The 22,864-nt window shown below is 38.0% G+C and overlaps 1 protein-coding gene across 1 annotated transcript in view; it reads left to right on the forward strand.

Moving 5' to 3' along the window:
• The window catches only part of ADAM23 (ADAM metallopeptidase domain 23), a 161,658-nt gene that overhangs the window by 129,011 nt on the left and 9,783 nt on the right, over nt 1-22,864 (forward strand). The window contains exons 19-24 of the mRNA XM_036254350.1: nt 4,719-4,769; nt 5,607-5,670; nt 6,934-7,039; nt 9,761-9,880; nt 11,448-11,616; nt 14,174-14,285. Of these exons, the coding sequence (XP_036110243.1) occupies nt 4,719-4,769; nt 5,607-5,670; nt 6,934-7,039; nt 9,761-9,880; nt 11,448-11,616; nt 14,174-14,285 (622 nt within the window). The remainder of the gene's footprint in view (nt 1-4,718; nt 4,770-5,606; nt 5,671-6,933; nt 7,040-9,760; nt 9,881-11,447; nt 11,617-14,173; nt 14,286-22,864) is intronic.

Here is a 22,864-nt window from a genome sequence, read left to right on the forward strand (position 1 = left end):
TCATTTTTATTGTTGAAAATGACCAAGTTAAAAGCCATAGCTTAGTGTGAGGGCTAAAAGGACCTCTTTATAGATCCCAGATTCAGGCTATAGCAACAGCTTATTGACAAAATTGGGTCTGGAGCGACCTCTCCCTGCAGAGCCCGGTTTGCCTTGTATGTCATGGAGGAGCTGCAGAGAGAATATGATTTGTGTGAGTAGGCAAGACAAGGTAGGCAGAACTGAGCCACAATGCCCAGTGATTCCTCCCAGGTTTACCAACCAGTCAACCACCCTGCCTGCCCAGGGAAGAAGTGGGCAAATGAGCATAGAGTAGCTGGAGTTACACTGAGTATCCTTCACTGAAAGGACAAGAGGAGAGGGAAACAAAAGTTCCTAATTGACCTCTTTGAAGTTCTTGATGTATATCATCTGAGGCTCAATCCAAATGGTCCTTGTAAGGAGATGGTACAGTTGCAATGTGTTCAGGCTGTTCTTTTGTGATTTTTATATGTATGTTTCTTATATTTAAATATATAGATGATTTTCTCTATAATTTTCTTATCAAACAGTGGCAAAATGTAAGAATTGTGGATTCTGTGGTTTATGACAAGGATACTGACATTCCTGAAATAGTGTTTCACTGAGTTATATTTTTTATTCTGTAGGATAATACTATTTTTATATCCATCATATATTGTTTTGGATCTGTGTATTCAGTTTTTAGAAGTACAGTTTTTCCACTTCAACCTTTAACTCCTGAATTGCCATAGAATTTACTGGAAATAAGGCTTTTATAATGAGGGCTCTGTGATCAACTAAATATTTTGTCTACATTTTTCAAAATGTCCTTTTTATTTCATTTGTCTAAGGTAAAAACTGTACTGTTAATATCTAAGTGGCATATTAGAATAGCATGTTCTTTTAGTGATAATTTCTGTATATGACCAGAATGCACCTGAAATAGATAATTAGCAGAGAAGGAGTTAAATGTCCTCAAATTCTTTGGCTTTGTAAAAGGCAGTGACTTTGAATTTAATCGACACTAATAATGTTAAAGAAATTGTCATCTTTGAGAATCAGTATCATTAGCAACATTATGACTTTATCTCTTATTTCATAGTATGTTTTTACTTCATTTTGATATTAGCATTAACTGATGCCTTTGAGCTACTTTTATTTCTCTTATTGGGTTTAGGGAGAGGGAGAGAGAGAGAGAGAGAGAGAGAGAGAGAGAGAGATTGATTTATTGTTCCACATATTTATGCATTCACTGGTTGATTCTTGTATGTGCCCTGACTGGGGATTGAAGCCCCAACCTTGGCACACCAGGCCAGGGCCTGAGCTACTTTTTAAATTCACATTGTATAGCAGAATAAACAATACTTGTGCAACTGAGAGAACTCCTTGGCAAACAATGCTGGATGACATAATAAAGATATTTTAGAAAGATGTGGGAAAGGTTTTTTTGTTAGCACTATGAAATATGTCATCTAAATGGGTAGACTAACACAATTTAAAATAAGCCCATTTAACTGTTATTGCACTGTTGAAGTCTGCCTCAAGTGAACTTCTAGCACAGCATAAAAGTCAGGGTGGCATGGCATTTAGAGACCGAATCCAGAGCTGTACTCAAAGGCATATTACTGCATGGGCAGAATAAAGTGCACAGATTTATGGTTTTCCTGTTTTCAATGTCTCCAGAGACCATAAAATGTTCCATAATTTTCCTTGTTAAATGTTTCAACGATAAGCAATTGGCTTTTATTAGCCTAAACTAAAAATAAATTGATTGGAAATCTTCTTGCATGTAGTTATGACAGCTTATAATTAGGTAAAGTAAAGAATTTTTTCATTTGTAAAGAATTCTATGAGTTCTTTCCTATTGAAACATCACAAAAGTCAAATATGACAAATTAATTTTAGACCCTGATGTGCCTGTTCTATTAGCGGCATTTCTTTTTCATTTTTGCTCAGTGTGGTTGTATTTGTCTTGGAGTGAGTGAATAATTAATGTTAGTTGATTAATAAGATAATGACTGTGTTTTGAGCAGATTTGGATGGACGACAGAGACCACAGGGATCTTTGTTTTTGTGTAGTTGGCCCAGTATGCCAGGTTTTAGAGTTGATAATTATATCCTTTGAATAGTCACCATCAAGTTGAATGAAAAGCTGTGGTGAATGAAAGCTTCTATGAGAGTCAGATATTCTGTGAAAACATGTAGAACCCAAGCATTTGATCTCAACATGCTCCTTAGTAAGGTACTGCTTCTTAGCAATTCTAATTTAGTTCTGTTAGCTTTCAGTAGTGAACTTGATGAACAGCTTGATATGTACAGAATAGAATAACTTAATTGTATCTGTATGGGCCAGTCATTTATTTTCTCAGCCAGCTAATAGTAATTGAGCACCTACTCGATAATAGTTGAGCCCAGTTTTGTTCGAGGCGCTGGGGGAGGCAGCAGAGAACAAAACACAAAACCTCTGTCTGAATGGAGCTCACATTAGGATGGGACAATAGACACAAAAATAAGTAAAACACAGTAAGCCCTTGTCTAACATTGTTGATAGGTGCTTGGAAACTGCGGCTTGAAGTGTAAAGATGTATAACAACCAAGTTTACCAGAGGCTTCTTGATATGAACAAGAGTTAAGTTCCTACGGCCCTGTTCTTGTCACATCAAGAATATCACCAAACTTCTGAATAAAAGATCCCAAACACTTCTAATATTAAACATTGAAATAAATTTGAGCTACGTAGATATTTAAGAAAGATGAACAAATATAAGTAAGATCATTCCTTTCCAACCCACTTATTCCAGTTCCGGGTCGTGGAGGGCTGGAGCCTGTCCCAACCCTGGTTGTGCATAGCGGGAACTCTTGTCTGGATGGGACACCTTTCCATCCAGGGCACACCCACACCTACCCACGCTCACTCACACTGGGACACTGGACATGCCAGTCAGCCTCAGAGTCCCTGGAGAAAACTCACACAGATATGGGCAGAACCTGCAACTCCACACAGACAGTGGCCCTGGCTAGGAATGTTTTTATTTTTCTTTCTCATCAATGTTATAACAAAACAACATTATTCGAGGACCTGCTATACATGGATAGTCAGTTGGGAGCAAGTGCTGTGGAGAAGGAAGAAGAACAGGGACTGGGACCAGATAATGCCAGCAGGCGAGGTGTTACAGTTTCGAAGAGCACGATCAGAGAAGGCGTCTCTGAGATGCTGCAACTGGAGCGAAGCCCTGAAGAAGGCGAGAGAGCCAGCCCTGCGGAAATCGGGGAAGATCGAAGGAAGCCAGGGCCAGGCCGGGGGTGGCGGGCACGTCCTCGCAGTCAGAGCAGTCGCGATACAGAGTAGGAGTGAGGTCAGGCGAGGATGAGGTTGTGGGGGCAGAGGAGCACATCACGTTGAACTTTGAAGGCCAATGAGTAAATTGAGCGGAGAAGTGACACAATCTGGTTTACGCTTTTTAAAGAACACTTGGGTGGCTGTAGAGATGAGAAGGCGGCTGGGGTGGAAGAGGGGAACTGGGTGGAGACTGCTGCATAATCCCGGTGAGAGATGGAGAAGGGTTGGGCCAGGCGTCCCCAGTGGCCATGGAGAAAAGTGGTCAGACCGCATTGGTACTTTGAAGGTAGAGCCACTGGGATTTTTTTGACAGGCTAGAAAGAGAGAAATAGAGGATGTCTCCAGTTATTTGAAGGTGTGCAACGGTCCTTTACTGAGGAGGTGACAAAAACCCGAGGGAGGACTCAGTGCAGATCGCTGTGTCCCTCACTTGCACACCCGTAGCAGAGACTTTGAATGGAACTTCTTTTGAGCTCTTTTAAATGTAGTAAACACTTTAATTTAATGTATTCAGGGTAATATGGGGTGACAATGAAGTGTACTTTTTTTTTTTTCCTCACCAGAGGACGTTTTTCTATTTTTTGTTCAGATAGAGTGGGAGAGAGAGAGAGAGAGAGAGAGAGAGAGATATCAACGTGAAAGAGACACATCGAGTGGTTGCCACCCACATGACCCAACCAAGGCCGGGGACAAACTGCAACCGAGGTACGTGCCCTTAGCGGGAACCGAACCCGGGTCTCTCCGGACCGCAGGCCGACTCTCTAACCGCTGAGCCAAACCGGCCAGGGCATGAAGTGTACTTTTAAATAATTATTTGATAAATAGACCTGAAAAAAGAAACATTCATCACATCAGGACTGTTGTGGTAATAGGCCTGTGGTTTGGAGGTCAGAAATGTAATGGAGACACAGCTGAACGGCCGGATGTTTCTTCCTTTTTAGTCATGTGGGCTGTCGGTGAGCATCGTGGGTGGCAGATGTAGATTTGACACTTTTCACAGAGCTGAGCCAGTCTGAAACTTAGTTCCTGTACATGTCCACTCCTACATCCCAAGCTGATTCATGTCCCTTCATTGTCCATTTTAATCCCTTCTACTTTTCACTCTGCATGCAAGTGAATGCAAGTTATTATTCTAGTCAACTTCAAGGAAAACAGAGAAACAATAAAAGCACCCACTGTGTGGACCTAATTTATTTATTTTTACCAATAATGGGAGAATTAATTTGGATCATCTCCTTAAGGAGTTACTCATATTTTTCTCAATATTTCCAATTATATATTCACCATGTTTGAATTGTTTTGCATTTTTATATCTTATGCATGTAACCCAAAGGAATGCATGATGATGAGCATTAACTAACAAGATGGTATTTTTCAGTGCCCACCAAATCTTCATAAGCAAGATGGATACGCATGCAATCAAAACCAGGTATGCTGTACTATATGTTTTAAGTGTAATTTTTAAAGAATTTGTGAGGGTTTTTTTTTTTGTAATAAATGTAATATTGAAAGGAAATTGCAACCCAAACAATAGTAAATTACTCCAGTGGTCTTCTGATCCACAGTTGCTTTGTGTCATACCAAATACTAACTGTATTATATTTAACTCTGATGACAAATTGCCCAGATTAAGGGCAAGAATTAGGAATCTAATTTATTGAGTTGTGACTGTCTTCAATAATACCAGTCTGTTTATTATGAAAAATATGGCAATCTGTTATAATGTGGGCTTTCCTTCTAAAGCCATGTTATAACCTAACTATTCACAAACAAAAGAAGCTACAAATCATTTTGATATCACGCAAAGAAATTTAATAGCTGTTTACCATAAAATTTAAAATTTTAGATGATTAGATTTATTTATTTATTTATTTTTAAAATATGTTTTTATTGAGTTTTTAGAGATAGAGGAAGGGAGAGAGAGATAGAAACATCGATGTGAGAGATGTACATCTATCGGCTGCCTCCTGCACGCCCCCTACTGGGGATCAAGCCCACAGCCCGGGCATGTGCCCTGACTGGAATCGAACTGGGACCTCTCAGTCCATGGGATGATGCTCAATCCACTGAGCCACACCGGCTGGGCTAGATGATTAGATTTAAAGAGCTATACTATGAGGTACAGCAGTCCTGAGTTTTAGATTTTAACTGTCTGTTATTCTTATACTTGTCTGAAGATGTTTGTGATTCTCATTTTCACTGTGAAGATGTGGGAGGAAACAGAACTGGCTCCACGGGCCTCCTAACATGTCTGTCCTGTCCCCAGGGCCGCTGCTACAGTGGGGAGTGCAAGACCCGGGACAACCAGTGTCAGTACATCTGGGGAGCAAGTAGGTCTTCCCGTGGATAGTCACACACGGGTCTCTCTTCACAGTGTCCACGTCGTTCAGCCTTGCTGAAAGAGATATGCGGCTTGGGGTGATGTTTCCTGAAAAATCTAGAAAAGGGTGAAGTAAAGAGAACTGTGAATCTTAGCCCCAGATCCACAGATGACATCTGCTGAAGCTGGGGACTTGTCGTCAGCACCGAAGTGTCATTCCGTGCTTGTGGCTGGAAGACAAGGGATTGTGTGTCCATTTGCAGAGATCGGGTTGAGTGCAGCGGTCACGCTCGTTACCCAGCCACTTGCATCACTTATTTTGTATCTTGGATTTAACATTTACACCCTCCCCCCAAAGTTAGCTTTCTGTTCTGTTACCCCAGGAAAGTTCCAACCCTTCATTTTTAAATTCTGTCCTCTACTGTCCTCATTGTGAAGTGAAGGTGCAGGTGCTGTCCAAGGGCAGACAGAGAGACATTCGGGCACACGATCCCGACGCTCAGTCTGTCCCCTGAACATTAATACACATGTCATCTTCCTGACATTTGCAGTGCCTCTCCAGCGAACTTGGATTCGTGAGGGCTGGACCAGCAGAGAGAGGAATGGGTGTGCTATGCTGGCTGAGGCTGGTCACCCCCAAAGAAACAGAAAGCACACAAAGGAAGAACAGAGCCCTTGCACAAGGGATTTCAGTGTTTGGCAAACACCATTTAACTGAAAGGTTTACTTTGGTGCTTCAGTTTTGACAGAGGAAAGACAGTAGAGGCAGATTTCTTTTAAAAGGTTTAAATGTCAAAACCAAAGTGCCAGCATAAAATCTCAATTAGCTAAGACTTTATAGTATCTCCTAATATTAATATAAAACAGGACTAGAATGTGTATTAATTTTCTGTGTCACTTCGCTAGTTTCCGCTGATGATCATTCCTACCTCCTACCCTCAAACCCACCAGCAAGAACTGGGAATACATTTGTTTTTCAAGTTTAAAGTGGTAGTGTGTTGAAACTGTCTTGTATTAACTTGGAAGAGCCAACTGTCAAAATTTCAGAAATTCTAGAAGCCAGTTGACATCACACTGATATTTTGAAATGAGCCATGTATTACACCATAGAAATTTACATAATGGTATTTACACCAGGGAAATTGGTAAATGCTGCAAATTAGGATTTATTTATTTTTTGAGAACCAGTTGTCGAACGTTTACTGGCACGTTACTTGTTATGAATAACAAAGAGAACTAAAATAAATTTTCTTCTCTTGCTCATCTCCAAAAGAGGCTTCAGGGTCCGACAAGTTCTGCTATGAGAAGCTGAACACAGAAGGCACAGAGAAGGGCAACTGTGGGAAGGATGGAGATCGATGGATTCAGTGCAGCAAACAGTGAGTGACCAGCTTTGGGGCCGGATGAGGGGATGGGCAGACCTGGTGCAAACGCGAAATGGGCACAACATAAGTGTTACTGACTTTTTAAATAAATGTTTAGCTATTTCAAATTTTAAAGTATGTGTTTAAAAAAACCGTTAGTATATCTAGAGGCAGTGGCCACGGACTACACTGTTTCTGTGGCACAGGCTCACACCATTTCTGTAAAATTCAGGAACTTTTCACACGCTGTATTTTCCTTGATGCTTGTTTTGAAGAGATACTTTGCCAAGGTATTACAAATTAATATTAGGTTTTAATTTTGCACTATTGCTGTAAGATATGCCCTGTGAATGGTCCAGGGTATACAGAGTTCTATAAGCAACATATGTAGGCCATATATATTTTGAAGACCATTCAGAATAAAATAACATTTTTTATCACTTCATGAGTGCAACAGCATTTGACTTAATTAAATATCTAATGTCTGTATCAGAGATTTTTATTCCCTTTTAAAAAGACATCTAGTTAGTACATATTGGAGGAAATATGATATTTTAGGAAATACTTAGGAAATAAGATATTTTCAGAGCCCACTGGTGATATTTTCCCTTGATTAGTTGAGGGAAGTTAATATTGTGATTTAATGGTTAACTCAATGACTTGGATCTATGGGATCTTTAAGCTACAAGCCAAAGCTCCTCTGTTTTTCTTCCATAACAATGAGGATTCTTCTCCTAATTTTGAAACAGAGCAAGGATTTAATGTAAGTTTTTATTTCTCTAGTTAATGGTTTCTATGTTGCACTTTACAAAACTTTGAAATTCCACCCAGTCTTTGGTGATGGATGAGGCCTTAGAAGGCAACAAGTCTTTGACTATAATTTCATTAAAATTAACCCAAGATATGGAACAGGGCTTTCCACCTGATATCTCACGAGGAGGGTACAGATGGTCTGCAGTGTTCAGCCCTTGAGGTGCCAGGAAGTAGGAGAAAGTGGGGCCCAAAGTTGTCAAAGTCCTGGGGTTGGACACCTCTGGATTATATCAGGTTCATTCATTAACTCAGTGTCCTAGACAAATCTGATCATTTCTATATGTTTCTGTGATTCCAGAAAGTTTGGGAGGCATTGGATTAGATCATTGTAAAATATAGCTTTTGAATATTTGGTAACAGAATATCCAACCACCAGTAAGTTTTAAAAAAAAAAAATCAGTGTTTTCTGAAACTTTTAACAATTGTGAAATATAACAAATAAACAGATAGGTGAATAATACACAAATGTACATTCTACCAAAGAATTATTAAGTGAACTCCCATGTAATCTCACCTGGATCAAGAAATAGAACATTGAAGAATCCCCAAAAATTATCTCCTCACTGTACCCTGTCCCTCTCCTGGAGGCTCTATCATTTTGACTTTATGGCAGACACTTTCTTGCTTTTATTTAGAGTGCCTGACTTTTCATCTCTAAATGATATATTTTGTCAAAAGTTTTGGTAACTTTATATAAAAGGAATCAGACTTTCTGTACTATTTTGTATTTTGCTTTTCAAGTTCAGCGTTTCTAAGAATCGTCTATGGTGTGTTTAACTGTCCATTTTTTGGGTTCATTTGTTTTACTTTCATCTGTATTCATAGTAATATGTCACAATTTATTTCTCCATTCTGTGTTGATGGACATTTAGATTGTTTCCATATTTTGGCTACTAGGAACCATACTGCAGTGAACAGGTTTTACATGTAACTTAGTGCACATTCGGGCACATTTTTCTAAGGCTGGTACCCAGAAGAAAAATTACTAAGTCATGGGATGTATATATTCACTGCCACCAAGTGGTGTCACACTGTTATTTCTTTTTTTAATGGTTGTACTAGTAAACCCTACCAGCAATAATATGTATGTGAGAATTTTGCATTACATTTTCAATGCTTGGTATTATCAGACTTTACTTTTATCTATTCTGGTGGGTGTGAATCACTATATTATTGTGGTTATAATTTGCATTTCCCCGGTTACAAATGGAATTTAGTACATTTTCATGCAGTTTTTGGACAGTGGATTTCCTTTCTTTGTGATGTGCTTCTTCTATTCGTAGCCTTTTTTTTTTTTTTGGTTTTGGAAACGTATTGTTTACTTAAATAGCCTAGAAGTAGATGCCCTCATGGTGGGTGAGTCATTTAATAATGTTACTAAGGACCCAGATGATTTCTGCTCCTCTGCTCTGTAATCCATTGGGTATTGAGTTTGTATTCTAACGCTTGTGAACTTAACAGTTACAAGTTAGATGTAAAGCCTCCACATTCAAAGCAAGAAGCAGGGCTAGGAAAGATGGTCTCTAACCTTTTATCCAGAAAGCAAAATTTTCCCCAGCAGCTTCCTAGCCAGGATTTTCTCACTTCTCAAGTCCCAGGGGCCACTTCTAGCTCTAGGAGGATAAGGAGGAGGGGTGGCTTGGAAAGGGGGGATGGGAAATGGAAGTGCACGACTAGCTGAGACACCAGTCATGACCGTTTTCCAGGGCTGAGCACTTTGCTCCCCGCCCCCAAAATGGTGATTCTGTTCGTAAGGAAGGAGGGACATCATAGCCAACCAACAATATATGAATGGATGTTTTTGTTTAGAAGGAAAGAGAATATTTTCATATTTTGAATATATATAGAATGGATAGTTTTGATTTTTTTAGTATGATTCCCCCTGTCTTATTCTATCTTTTTTTTTTTTTTAAACATGTTTAGTGATGTGTTCTGCGGATTTTTGCTCTGTACCAACCTTACTCGAGCTCCACGTATTGGTCAGCTTCAGGGAGAGATCATCCCAACTTCCTTCTATCATCAAGGCCGGGTGATTGACTGCAGGTAACATGAAATATCGGAAACACCTAAAGGATCATGAGAATTGCACATTTGGAAAAATCAAGGAAAATTTTTCTATTTCTCGTAAGAGGGATATTGACCGAGATTTATTCTCACCTTTCGTGTTAAGAATCATTTATAAAACAAAGTTTTACCTAGATTTGCAAATTACACGTGTTCAAAAATTGTACCAGTTATTAGTAGTGAGGCATTCTTTGTAATTACAATCTTAGAGTAGAATTATGTTATGACCCATGATTAAAGATTTAACTATTGGAATATGTCACTATTAGAACACTATGTGTATTTTATTTTTTTATGACAAAAAGTTTAAACTTTACTTCATTCAGATGTGTCTGGTTTAGAAGATGGTTGAATAAGTACATAAACACATATAGGAAAATATGTATTAAAATATTATTTATAGCTGTAGGCAAACGTTTGATATCCAATTACTTATGAGTATAAAGCACAGAAAATATGAAGCTTATTTTTAAAGCCAAGGAGTCATATCATATTCCAAATAATCATTGTTTCCTTCAAAGTAGTCGTACTTCTAAGATGCTGGGCTCTCATTCAAATGGTACTGTCATTGCTCAGAACACTTTGGTGATCCCCCTACAGAATTTCCTTCAGCATCTGCAAACTTTTATTCTTTGTATCCCCAGAGTAGCAAACCTTTATCTTATGTGAGTGAATGTTAAGATCTGAAAACATCCAAAAGTAATTTTGAACAAAATTTAGTAAACTGATTGGATAACCAAATTGAAGAATGCTGTCTTGGTCGAATGATTACTGTTTTTATGTCCTTTAATGGCTCTGAAGGTTATTCTAACAGGGTCTTAGACAATAAGATCCTTCCTAGGATAAGGTTGTTGTCTTCAAACACAGTTTGATGCACACAAACTTTCTTTGAACATGTAAGTTTTCACATGTCTCTAGATATAACAACCTTGTTAAATTATGTTGTTATATTCTAAATTGGTTTATTTGTAAACTATTCAGCAAGGTAGTCCTTTAGTAATTATAGTATGGATTATTATTCAAATTCAAGTTGTTTCTAACTTTGAAATTTTAGTAGTAAATATCAATAGATATTTACTATTGGATCCAGTTTATTTTTTCAATCATGAATAATCCAATCCTCTAAAGTAATAATAATTTTCAGAATGTTTTTATTTGCTGTTTTTGCTCAACATCTACTTTCTGTACTATGACACATCTGGAAGCCTTGGAGAGCTGGTGATAAGAGTTCTCTTACCCACCCCATCATCTCAGTGTTGGTCTTGAACACAAGGGGATATTTAGAATACCCTAGGTATTCTAAAAAATGACATATTTTTTCCTGAAGTTGTGTGGTATAATAATGCTAAGGAATGGTAGGTTTTTTGTTTGTTTTTTATCATGCTTTTTATTAAGAAGAGTTGGAAAGGAAGAGGGAAGTGGAGAAATTCTAGAAGTCCATGTCCACTGACAGCCTCTTCAACATCACGAAGAGCAAGGTTCACTCATGTTGCTGTTGTGTTTCCAAGTGTGGTACTAATGACTATGAACATCTTTCTCCTTTTAGTGGTGCCCACGTGGTTTTAGATGATGATACAGATGTGGGCTATGTGGAAGATGGAACTCCATGCGGCCCATCTATGATGTGTTTAGATCGGAAGTGCCTACAGATTCAGGCCCTAAATATGAGCAGCTGCCCACTTGATTCCAAGGGTAAAGTCTGTTCAGGCCATGGGGTAAGTAGGCATTAGTGTTCCAGATCAAACCTTTATTATCTGGCATCCTCAGAGTTCACAGTGGTTAGATTTCCAGTTCAACCACTCTCCCTCTGTGGCTGTTGCCAGTATCTCTGCATTGACTATGATTATTTTTTTAGTATCCTTATCTGCTAACAATAACACCCATATGTATTGATATGGTGTATTTAAAAAAATTTTTTTTAATCCTCAACCAAGAATATTTTTTCCATTGATTTTTAGAGAGAATGGAAAGGGGGGAGTGAAAGGGGGAGAGAGAGAGAGAGAGAGAGAAAGACATCGATGTGAGAGAGACACATCGATCGGTTGCCTCCTGCATGCACCCCAACCGGGCCAGGAATCGAACCTACAACCCAGGTACATGCATGCCCTTGACTGGGAATTGAACCTTCAACCCTTTGGTCCTTGGGATGATGCTCTAACCACTGACCAACATCAGCCATTTCTATTATCACTATTTGTGTTCACCACATTCTCTAGATATAGCTTAACATCTAAGGAATTGGAAGAAAATTGACGTGATTTTCTGTAAAGACCCAATGTGATTACTTTGTACCATTTACAGTAAGTTAAATTCTCTCAGTAAGTCCCTTCCAGCTAATCGGCAGGCATGCTGGTATGTGTGTGTGCAAGGTCACATCAGACTAAAGGCGGATCACTGAGCTAGCCCAGTGTTTGCAGTTCCACGGTAAGTTTGCATCATTGCCAGGCAAAGAGAAGATGCTCCCTCTATCTGCACTTGTCTTTAATTCTTTGAACAAAGTGTTTGGGCAGACACAGCTGGCAAACTTAGGCTTAATATGTAAAAAAAAAAAAAAATCTTAATAATTATTTAAATTTGGCTTAGTAAAAGAAAGATATTTCAAAATTTAAACATACCTCAGAAGTGGATAAAAGAAACACGAAGGAACAATAATATAAAAGGAAGATTCTGGAATGAAGATAAAAAGAATCCAAAATATAAATAAGCAGAATAAAACAAGATAGAAAGGCCTAAGAAGCATATACCCGACAACTATGTATAGTTCCAGGTTTGGTTGAATCATAGGCTGTATAGCCTACTGATCAAGAGCATGGATTTGGGGGCTAGAGAGAATTCCTGGGATTGAATCCTGGCTCTGCTTCTTGCTATCTCAGTGACTGGGCAAGTTACTTAACCTCTCTCATTCATCAGGGTGCTAGTGTGAGTATAAATGAGATACTGTACCTAAAACACTCAGCATAGGTACCTAGCACATAGTAAATGCTCAATAATTGTGGATGAAAATAAAAGCATTGGGCCCTGGCCGGTTTGGCTCAGCGGTTAGAGCGTCGGCCTGCAGTCCTGAGAGGATAAAAAAAAAAAAAAAAAAAGCATTGGGCAGAACCATTCATTAGTCAGTTATCGCTTTGTCTTATAATTTTTATTTATTGATTAAAATTAAATTTTTTTTCTTTATTAACTTTTAGAGAGAGAGAGGACGAGAGAGAGAGAGAGAGAGAGAGAGAGAGAGAGAGAGAGATTGATGAGAGAACATTGACTGGCCACCTCCTGCATGCCCCCCATTGGGGATTTGGCCCACAACCTGGGCATGTGCCCTGACCAGGAATCGAACTGGTGACCTCTTGGTGCATGGGTTGACATTCAACCCCTGAGCCACACTGGCCAGGCTGTCAGTTATTGCTTTGTGAGCATTATAAAATTTAATGCATTAAAAGGGCCCGTGACTCCCTACCCTCCTTCCCACTTTCATCTTGTAAAAAAAAAAAGGTCAAATTTAATCCTATAATCATAATCACAGTGTTACAACATTTCAGATTGAACAGCTTCTGATACCAATAGGCTTAAGTTTGATTTTATCACCTCTAATAATCTGTCTCTGACTGTATTTCACAGGCAGATATGGGTTTAAACTACTCTGCCTTTAGTTTGCAGACGGCTATTTATTTTATCTAAGTGACAAGTCCATGCCAGCTTACTGCTTGGTCCCGAGGATGAGAGAGGAGACAAAGATCACTTTCGGAGGGTCTTAGCCTGGATGACTGAGAGAAGAGCTTTTATGGGCAGGCAGGGAAGGTGGGAAGGGTGCTCATTTGTCTGGGAAAGTGCCACCTTGGTGTTGAATGTGGTGCGGTCACGGGAAGCATTGGTGTTTGTGCCTCCTGGGCTTCATCTCTGGTCTCGGGCAGTGCTTCTTGAGCCTGGTATCTATTCATTCCCTGAATCGAGCATGTATGTTTCTAGAAATAGCTACTTATGAAATAAACTTCACCGTCAGACATGTATGTGCTTAAATAACAGCAGCATGAATAATTAACATTCAATTAAGGTTTTTCTTCTCATCTTTTTTTTTTGGTAATTAACTGAAAAACCACATTCAACTATTTGACCCATATGTAGTTTCCCCTTGTCTAATACCTAAAACTGTGGGAGACTTTTAAAAAATTTCAGATGGTTTTTAAAGTATCTGCCTGGCCCATGTCTCTTGTTACTTTATCACCAGGGTTCTACAGAGTGCAGTGAAAATGTTCCATCTCTGTTCTTTGTTCTTCACAGGTGTGTAGTAATGAAGCCACCTGCATCTGTGATTTCACCTGGGCAGGAACAGACTGCAGCATCCGGGATCCAGTTAGGAACCTTCATCTCTCCAAGGATGAAGGACCCAAGGGTTTGTGTGATTTCAGTTTCAATACCCAGCATACTGAATTCATTGGTATTCTTCCAGTGGAGCTAATAGAACAACTTACTAGATTTGACAGGAGACACATAAGAATATCTCTTTAGCCATTAAAATGTATAGTTCATGTTATTGCAGAATTGAGGTACATCATATTGAAAAAAATATTTGAATTATCTCTTAGTCTAGAACTGAGATTAGGAAGAAGTCTATATACCAATTTCCTTTCTTCCAGTTACCTTTTTTTCCTTTAAACCTCATTCTCTTTTTCATAATCACAAATGTTAATCATTTTAAAGTTTTTCCAAGCTATGTCAGTTTTCTAATAGATAAATCTTTCTGGATGCCATACAACTCTGGTCATTCCTCAGTACTTGAAAAGTGAACTATATGGAGGTTATCATCTTCCATGCTGTGTTTTAAATACACTTTTGATTTAGGAAGAAGTTGACATTTTTCATAGAACTTGAATTCTTCAAAGAAAACATGAAAGATCTGGACCTTTGTTTTAATCAGCCAATAAAAGGAGAAAAATTAGAATTTTAGAATTAGAAAGAAGTCTCAGTGACCAACTAACTACGCCACCATCAATTTGCCGAGAGGAGCACCCAGGCCCTGAGGTCAGGTGACATGTTATACTTACCCGGGTAACCGGAGGCAGGGCCGGGGCCAGGACTCCAGTGCCCAATATGAGGCCCATTCTCTTCTGTTACATAATGCTATAATGTAGTCTATGTCATTCTGAATATGGTCATCACTTTTCCATTATTCTCACTATTCACGACCCATAATACGATTTTCAAAGATCAAGAAAGTCATCAGCTGAAACAGGCTTATAGTAGCTCCTATAACTGTACATACCTGAGAAACCAAGGAGTTACTAGAATGAATGGTTTGCCCCAGGAACATCGTACATCAGGTTCTTTCTCATGATACTGCTAACAGTGTCTCACACATATAGAAACAGTATCATTTTAATCTGCTTGGTTTTGGATAAAATCTCATTTAAACTCTGAACTTCAGAACTGTTCATATGGGGAAATATGACTTCAAAAACATATGAATCTCTATAGCCCTCAATTCCTGAAGAGATTTAGGCTGACTCAGGTGCATGCTTAATGTTCAGTAATAGTGGGCGTGTTAAAACACTTTTCATACATTTGCTTAATATGCCCATAATATTAAAATTCTATAAGACCACAGTCGCACCCTCATGGTCTATTTCTGTTCTTCTCTTACAAAAAAAAGAACCAATTCCACTTTTACATGGAGTCTTTTGTTACTTTAGAACTAGAACAAAACATTCTTGGATCCACCTTGAGAAGTTAGATTTAGACAAGATTTAGACTCTAACAAGAGATTCAGAGGTTCATTTTTTTCCAAATTTTCTCTCCATAGCATGCCTGTGATTCTCCTAAAGATCTAGATGCTGTTTCACCCAGGAACAGATGAGCAAAGTTCACTTGGCTTAGACTCTGCCTTTTTTATTAGGTAGGGCAGGGGATTATTAGTTGGCTAACTCTAGCTAGTCCTCATTCCTGCACCCACCCAGACCCAGAAAACTTAATTGGATGCGTAAAATGAATAACAACTACATTCTAGAGGAGATATTCACAGCAGTCTTTTTTGTTTGTTTTGTTTTCTTTCTATTTAATGTGATGCTATTCTATATTATCTTTAAAGATAACCTTTTTGATCATTCAAATAATACGTGTTTGTTGTAGAAAAAATTGAAAATGCAGAAAAGATTAAAAAGGAAAGAAAAATTACCCTTCATTCTACAACTCAGAGGTGGTCAATATAAGCATCCTGGTATATTTTGTTCCTGTGGTATTTTTTTTTTTCCAATTCTTTTTTTTTAGTTAATCCTCATCCGAGGATATTTTTTTCCACTGATTTTTTTTTTTTTTTTTTTTTAGAGAGAGCAGAAGGGGTGGAGGGGGGAGAGAGAGAGATTGATGTGAGAGAGACATATCGATTGGTTGCCTTCTGCATGTGCCCCGACCAAGGTTGGGAATAGAACCTGCAACTCCTGTATGTGCCCTTGACTGGGAATCAAACCCATGACCCTTTGGTCTGCAGGCTGATGCTCTAACCTCTATGCCAGTCCAGCCAGGGCTTTTGTCCATTCTTAATGGAGACAATGGAGTCATTAGAGTAAGGCTAATGTAACCTTTAGATCTAAAATTGTTAAAATTCTCATGATCCCTAATAATCTTGATTAAACTGAAAAATACCATTAATCAATATACATGAAGAATAGTTATTATGGTAAATTAGTAGATTTCCACAAAAGTCAAGTGATTATAGTACAACTAAATAATAGCTTTATCTCTATTTATATCTTTTCAGCCTCTATAGAAAAATCTGTTTATATACTAGTAAAATGGAAAATAACAGAAATCAAAACCATAACATTTTGTTGTAGGTTTTATGATTTTATTTTTTATATACTGGTTAAGAGAAATGATGAGAGAGAAACTATGTATTTCTATCTTTATCTAGATAGCAAATATTTATTGACTATCTACAATTTAAAAGATAGCACATCCTTGGCACATAGTAGGTACTCAATAAATATTACATCCCTTCCATTTGGGAGTATGTAAAACAAATGAAATGTTACATATTAGTGCTGATTTTCAGTTTAGCAATATCCATGTGTTGTATTGCCTTGAGAAAGAATAACAGGTAATGAACTCAAGATATTAAAACAGTACTTTCTTTCTTTTGAATTTTTATAAGAGTTTATTTTAGCCGAACTGATGAAATATGCCAGAGAGCAAGATCTCAGATGCCCCCGCCTCCAATCTTTACTTTCTTAACTGTGGGTTTGGCAGCTGTGTGAGGAGCCCAGGTTTTTCTCTGTAGCTGAATGCGGTATACAGTGATACCTCGGTTCTCGAACGCCTTGACTTTCGACCAAATCGGTATTCGACCAGGAGATTCGAGAAACTTTTGTCTTGGAATCCGAACAAATATTTGGAACTCGAACTTCCGAGATGAGCCGAGTTGAGCCGAATGGCGTTCATTCGGCCCAGCGCGCCTTGCTTGCGCCATCAGTGTGAGTGCAGAGAGAGAGTCACGCTTTGTGGAGAGAGTCACGCTTTACACTGAATTTAACCCTTAGACATACTGTACACTTTTATTTCTTGTTGAGACTTATGTTTTTCTACATATTATATACAAATTAGGCCAGTAAATAGGCATTTTCTGGGGCTTGGAACGAATTAATCCAGTTTCCATTATTTCCTATTGGGTTTCATTGCTTCGGTTCTCGAACAATTTGGTTCTCGACCGTCCTCCTGGAACGAATTATGTTCGAGAACCGAGGTATCACTGTATTCTCTCTCATGGATGGATTGGTCTGCCTGGCACTTGCTTTACTGAGCCCAGTTTTGGGGCCCTCTCCAAATGCTTGCCATATACAGCGATTAACACCCACAGCAATCTGGCCTGTCATGGCCATTAGAGGAAGGTTTTCTTTATAGATACAGTGAGAAGGTATTTAAAAAATACTTAGTTTTATTTAATTTCATTGTACTTCCTTGTTATGGAGGAAGAAATTCAAGAAGCAAAATGAAACTATTGCCTTTAAAAAAAAAATCATGAACACTGGTGTAAAAGATAAGTTATACTCAACTACAGCCCTTTGGATCAAGACCACATTGGTAAAAATAAAGGTGAATTCTGTGACTCTATTTCTATTGATTTGAGGATGTCAGAAATGAACCAGTGTATTTTGGATATTTCTTTCATTTTAATTATAAATTCCTGGAAGAATGAAAAATTCAACCTCTCCACCTGGGTAGGAACTAAAAACACACATGAAAATGTTGCCATTGTAGTTACTCTGCAGCAGCTGAAGTCACTTTTGACGCACTATTCAAAATATTAAAAGGCAAGAAATAGGATCTCAAAGCAAAAACAATGTGAGCAAGGATTTTTTAAAAAAGATTTTCCATTACATATTACATTATTTTTTTTTTTACATTGTCATTTACTCTACATAAGAAGAGTCTTCTGATCCCTCTTCTCCCAACTTGTTTCCACTGAACACACTGAAAGAAATTATGTTAGTTTGTTCTGCAAGGGTAGAGTATGTTTGAACTGTTTACGGGACTTAGGAGTCCCACTTGCTGTGGGGAGAGTCATGTCAAGTCCCTATACTTTTTGTCGATTGAAGGCATCTTTGTATAATGCCTATTACAGAATACAGTGGGACTTTTCCCAGTGGCTGGTTTACATCACCCTTATAGGAGGGAAGAGAAGATACTGGAGCCTAGTTCCTGGGAAGCTTTGTCCGGACCGTTTCATCATGACCGTTGTCATCAAATCAGAGACAGAAAGGCCTTAAAACCTACATGACCTGATCCGGAGCCCAGTGCTTTTTCTGCTATTGCACACTGCCTCATGTAAAACTATGTGTTACGTTATTATGCTGGTTCTCATAGCACAATAATAAGGAGAAAGGGTGAAACAATAACCAAGTAATGATTAAGCTTAGCTGGCCCATTACTTGTGAAAGGGAGTGTTATATTATTAGCATTTAGCATTTTAAAAACAATTATTTCTGTCCTAATACCTGGAGGAGTATTAGTTAATGTTTACTTTTTGCATATATCTTTTTAAAAGAAGATTTTCTTTGTGAGTGTACAAACCTGTGATATTGTAGTTCAGATGATTACATGTGAGATATTATGATTATCATATATGATTATGCTCATGAATACTTATATCTCACTTAGGTGTTTTTCTAACAATAGCCTCATCAATAACGCAAGGATTTACCAAAATTTAAAATGTTTCAGTAACTGTAAGTTTATTTTGTTTGGGTTCAGAAAAATGCCATGATATTTTTATTAATGACTAAACTGATTGGATTAATATTCTTATATAAGATAATTTATTTTTCATTCCTTTAGATATTTGTCCCTATGGATCCCCAAACAAACATTATTATTATTATTTCATGGAAAATAGTAAGGAGATCTGCGTGTATGTCTGACATACTGAAATATGGAGCTAGATAAAATATCAGTTTGTCATGTCAATATGATACTCTAATGTGTAAAGAATATATTTAGTATTTATTTCAAATCTTAGATTTTAGCAAAATATTAATCCCTGAATACTTCTTGAATATTCTACCTTTTAGCACATGTGAACCTAGATAGCAGGGGCCAAGACTAAAAGTAATAATAATAAACCAACAAACAACAGAAATAAATAAGGAACCGAAAATGAAAACATACTGCTAAGTAATAAACAGTTTCCACAATCAATCGAGTTGCAATGAAAGGTTAGTGTGTCAAAGAGTTAGGGAGCAAAGTTAAGCTCCTGATAGGATGATTGTGTTATTAGCTAGCATCTTTAAGAGTTCCATCTTCAGGTTAGGTGGGATGAAGGTTTGGTGCCCAGCATAGTTCCTGGGAGAAAAAGGCATTTAATAGATAAGGAATGAATGACTGAACAATGTAGTTACATAATAAATAAATTAGTACAGAATTAAAACCAGAGCATAGGCTTCCAAAGCTCCAAGGAATTTCTCTCCAATGAGATGATAAATTCTATGTAGCCATGAAGAACAGCTGAATCCCAGTTTGCAAGTATGGCACTTGTCAAACTCCACTAATCTTAACTCATGTCAGTTTGAAAACTGACTACCTACTGGAAGAGATAACTCTGCTAAGTATCCAGATGAAGAGTTAAATGGATTTTACATATATTTTCAGTACACCAGAATTTAAAGTCATAGGAGAGAGGGAGAACAAGGAGGGGAGAGGAGACTTTAGGAAAAAAGCTATTTTCCACTTTTATCTTGCTGTGGTATTAAGACTACCCATCAGGTAAGAATTTGGAGATAATTATTCTTGCTCTTGGAGATTAGACACTATATTAGTATATCTTGAATACATGTTTGAGGCATCTATAGAAATGTCTTGTTCCTCTTGTGTTTCTAACACCAACATGGCGAATTGCCCAATTCTCTTGATTTCTGCAGTAATAAATCACATCCTTAGTAAATACAAAAGCCTTATTAAATAGTTACTTTATTCATCATTCATAGTTAGTATAATTTTTATAATATTAACAGATTTTCAGCATCATATTTTACAAGAGTGTGTGTTTCCTATAATTTAGCATATATGGCTTCTATAAAAGTTCAGGAGGTACTAGGGCTCGTGTGTATTTTGGCTCTGAGCCAATGCCTAAAACTTAAGCAAAAAAAACTCCCCAAAACAGCAACGATTTTTAGCATGATGTATCCTAGTTAATTTGGTATTCTGAAATCAGTGATTTTCTAAGGTCTTTTAAAAAATGAGGCATTATATCTGACATACCTTTCACCCCAGTATTTGCCTCTACAATTTAGAAATCTGAGCTATAGTTTAAGTTATTTTATATAATCATGTATTCTCAGCTTTGGAAGACATTACCACCACTTTATATGCTGGTCTTTTTTCCTTTCCCCTCAGTGCTCTCAAGCCTTTCTCTGTTTTCTGCTGTGTTCCCATCTTTTTTTGTTTTGTTTTTAAGAAAAACTCAGGTTGTGCTTAGTTAATGATGAAACTAGAATCTCTCACTCATATGATTTGCCCTGTGGGAAAATCAAGTAATTGTACAGTTGCTCACCTGGCTTAGAGAACTAAGGTTCTCTGTCCTTTGGGAGAATATTTAGCTAAAAAGGTCAATGATCCCAATATTAAGCCTTAAGATTGCAAGTAGCGGTTCTTTGTTCTGTTTCACTGTGTCCCGTGGCACAGCCTGTGTGAATGCAGCCTCGTGAAAGCTAATCTCCATTTTCATTGGTAAAGTGAAATGAAGCCAGTACTTTTTGTTCCTTTAGAGTGTGAGATAAAGTGCTTATATGTCCACACGTTTGCATGTACATACAGATACACAGACACGCTCAACCATAAACATTCTGCCTTCCTACTTCCACACCAAACTCTTCTCCCGTAAAGAGAGAACCTTGGGGACTGGGCTCATTCCAATCCCATTCTGCAATGACCACTGTGCGCAGAAGCCGTCAAGTGCAGGCGTTGGTGTCTCCTCCGTAATTTACCACTCGGTGGTCGGAAGCAGTTAATACAGTTTCCCAGACACCATTACTTTCTGTCAGTGCAAAGTCTATACGCTGCAGTCTGTACACAGACAACGAAATGTCCCAGTACTGTGGCAGAAACACAACCGTTGTAGGGTTACTTGAAATATACTTTTTCAGGTAAAATAACTTCCCAGGTAACAATGCATTTAATTTTAAAGATACACTCTTTTTAAATGTGTAAGGATTCTCACAGAATTGAAGAAATAGCTTCTTAGGCATATTTTATAGTTTGAGGATTTTTTATAAAAGTGTACTAATGGTTTATAACTTCTGTAATTAAAATATAGATTCACTGTTCTGCAGTTTAAATTACATTTTAACTTCATCTGACTCCTTACAAATACTAACAATTGAATTATTCACGTGTTTGAAAGTATAAGAGATTATGTTTTTAATTGGGGTTTTTGGAGTTGGAAAGTGCATTCAAAATTATCCTTGAATATTTTCAGTGTGTATGTAGAACTTAATGAATAGGGATTTTAATATATAACTGACTTTCAAAGCGTTTCCTGAAGAGATGATTTTGTGTGTTAGTGAAATCAGTGTGTAATCAATTTCCTTTGTTAAAAAAAAATCTCCGTTTTTCCCTCCACACAGTGAACATGGCCACAAGCAGGCTAATAGGTGCTGTGGCAGGCACCATTCTGGCCCTGGGGGTGATTTTTGGAGGCACAGGGTGGGGAATAGAGTAAGCATCTTTATGAGTTTCAGCGTGTTTCCGTGTGGTTCCTGGTGTGTGAGCTGACCTCTGGTCTCTGACCCTCCGTGTTGTCTCATTGACGTGTCCCCGTTGTGGTGCTCCCTGTGCTGTGACGTGGATGTGTTTGTGTTGTGTGGTTTCTTGTGCAGTGGAGAACCTTCTCCTGTCTGGAACAATGTGGGGCATGAAATAACGCTGGGTGCTTACAATGTCTTCACAACTGAGGCAATGGTCCATCATTGCTCCTCCACTTGCAAAAGTAACATTAAGATACAGAATCCAACCCCCCCCCCTTTTTTTTTTACTATTTATTGGCAAAAATGCTTTTAAATGTTCTTTATTAGGACTCTCATAACAAATTTAATCATCACCAGTTAAATAGATTCACATGTACAACTAGGAATTATCAACCATTGTACATCTTTTTAAAGGTAATCGGAATGATAGCTACTAACATTTTCTCCATTGATTGAGAGTGATATAGGAAGCGTCATCTTAATTTGTTTTTCAAAAGGTATTTAGGATATCACCTTTTTTCCTTATAAAATAGGTTACTAATTCAAATTCGAAGTTTACATCAATGTTGGGGAGCAAGCAGCAATAAAAATGAAGAGGTACTTAATCCAAACCTGCAAAACCTTAAGCGAACAGTTGTAGATGATCAGGTGGGTGTGTCCTCAAAGCAGCTAGTGTGTAGGTACGTGGCCAGCGCACCCTTGGCCGGTGAGTCCTCACAGACACGCAGCTCTCCTGGTGCCC

The sequence above is a fragment of the Molossus molossus genome, unplaced genomic scaffold (genome assembly GCF_014108415.1).
Source record: "Molossus molossus isolate mMolMol1 unplaced genomic scaffold, mMolMol1.p scaffold_m16_p_11, whole genome shotgun sequence".
Classification (NCBI taxonomy): Eukaryota; Metazoa; Chordata; class Mammalia; order Chiroptera; family Molossidae; genus Molossus; species Molossus molossus.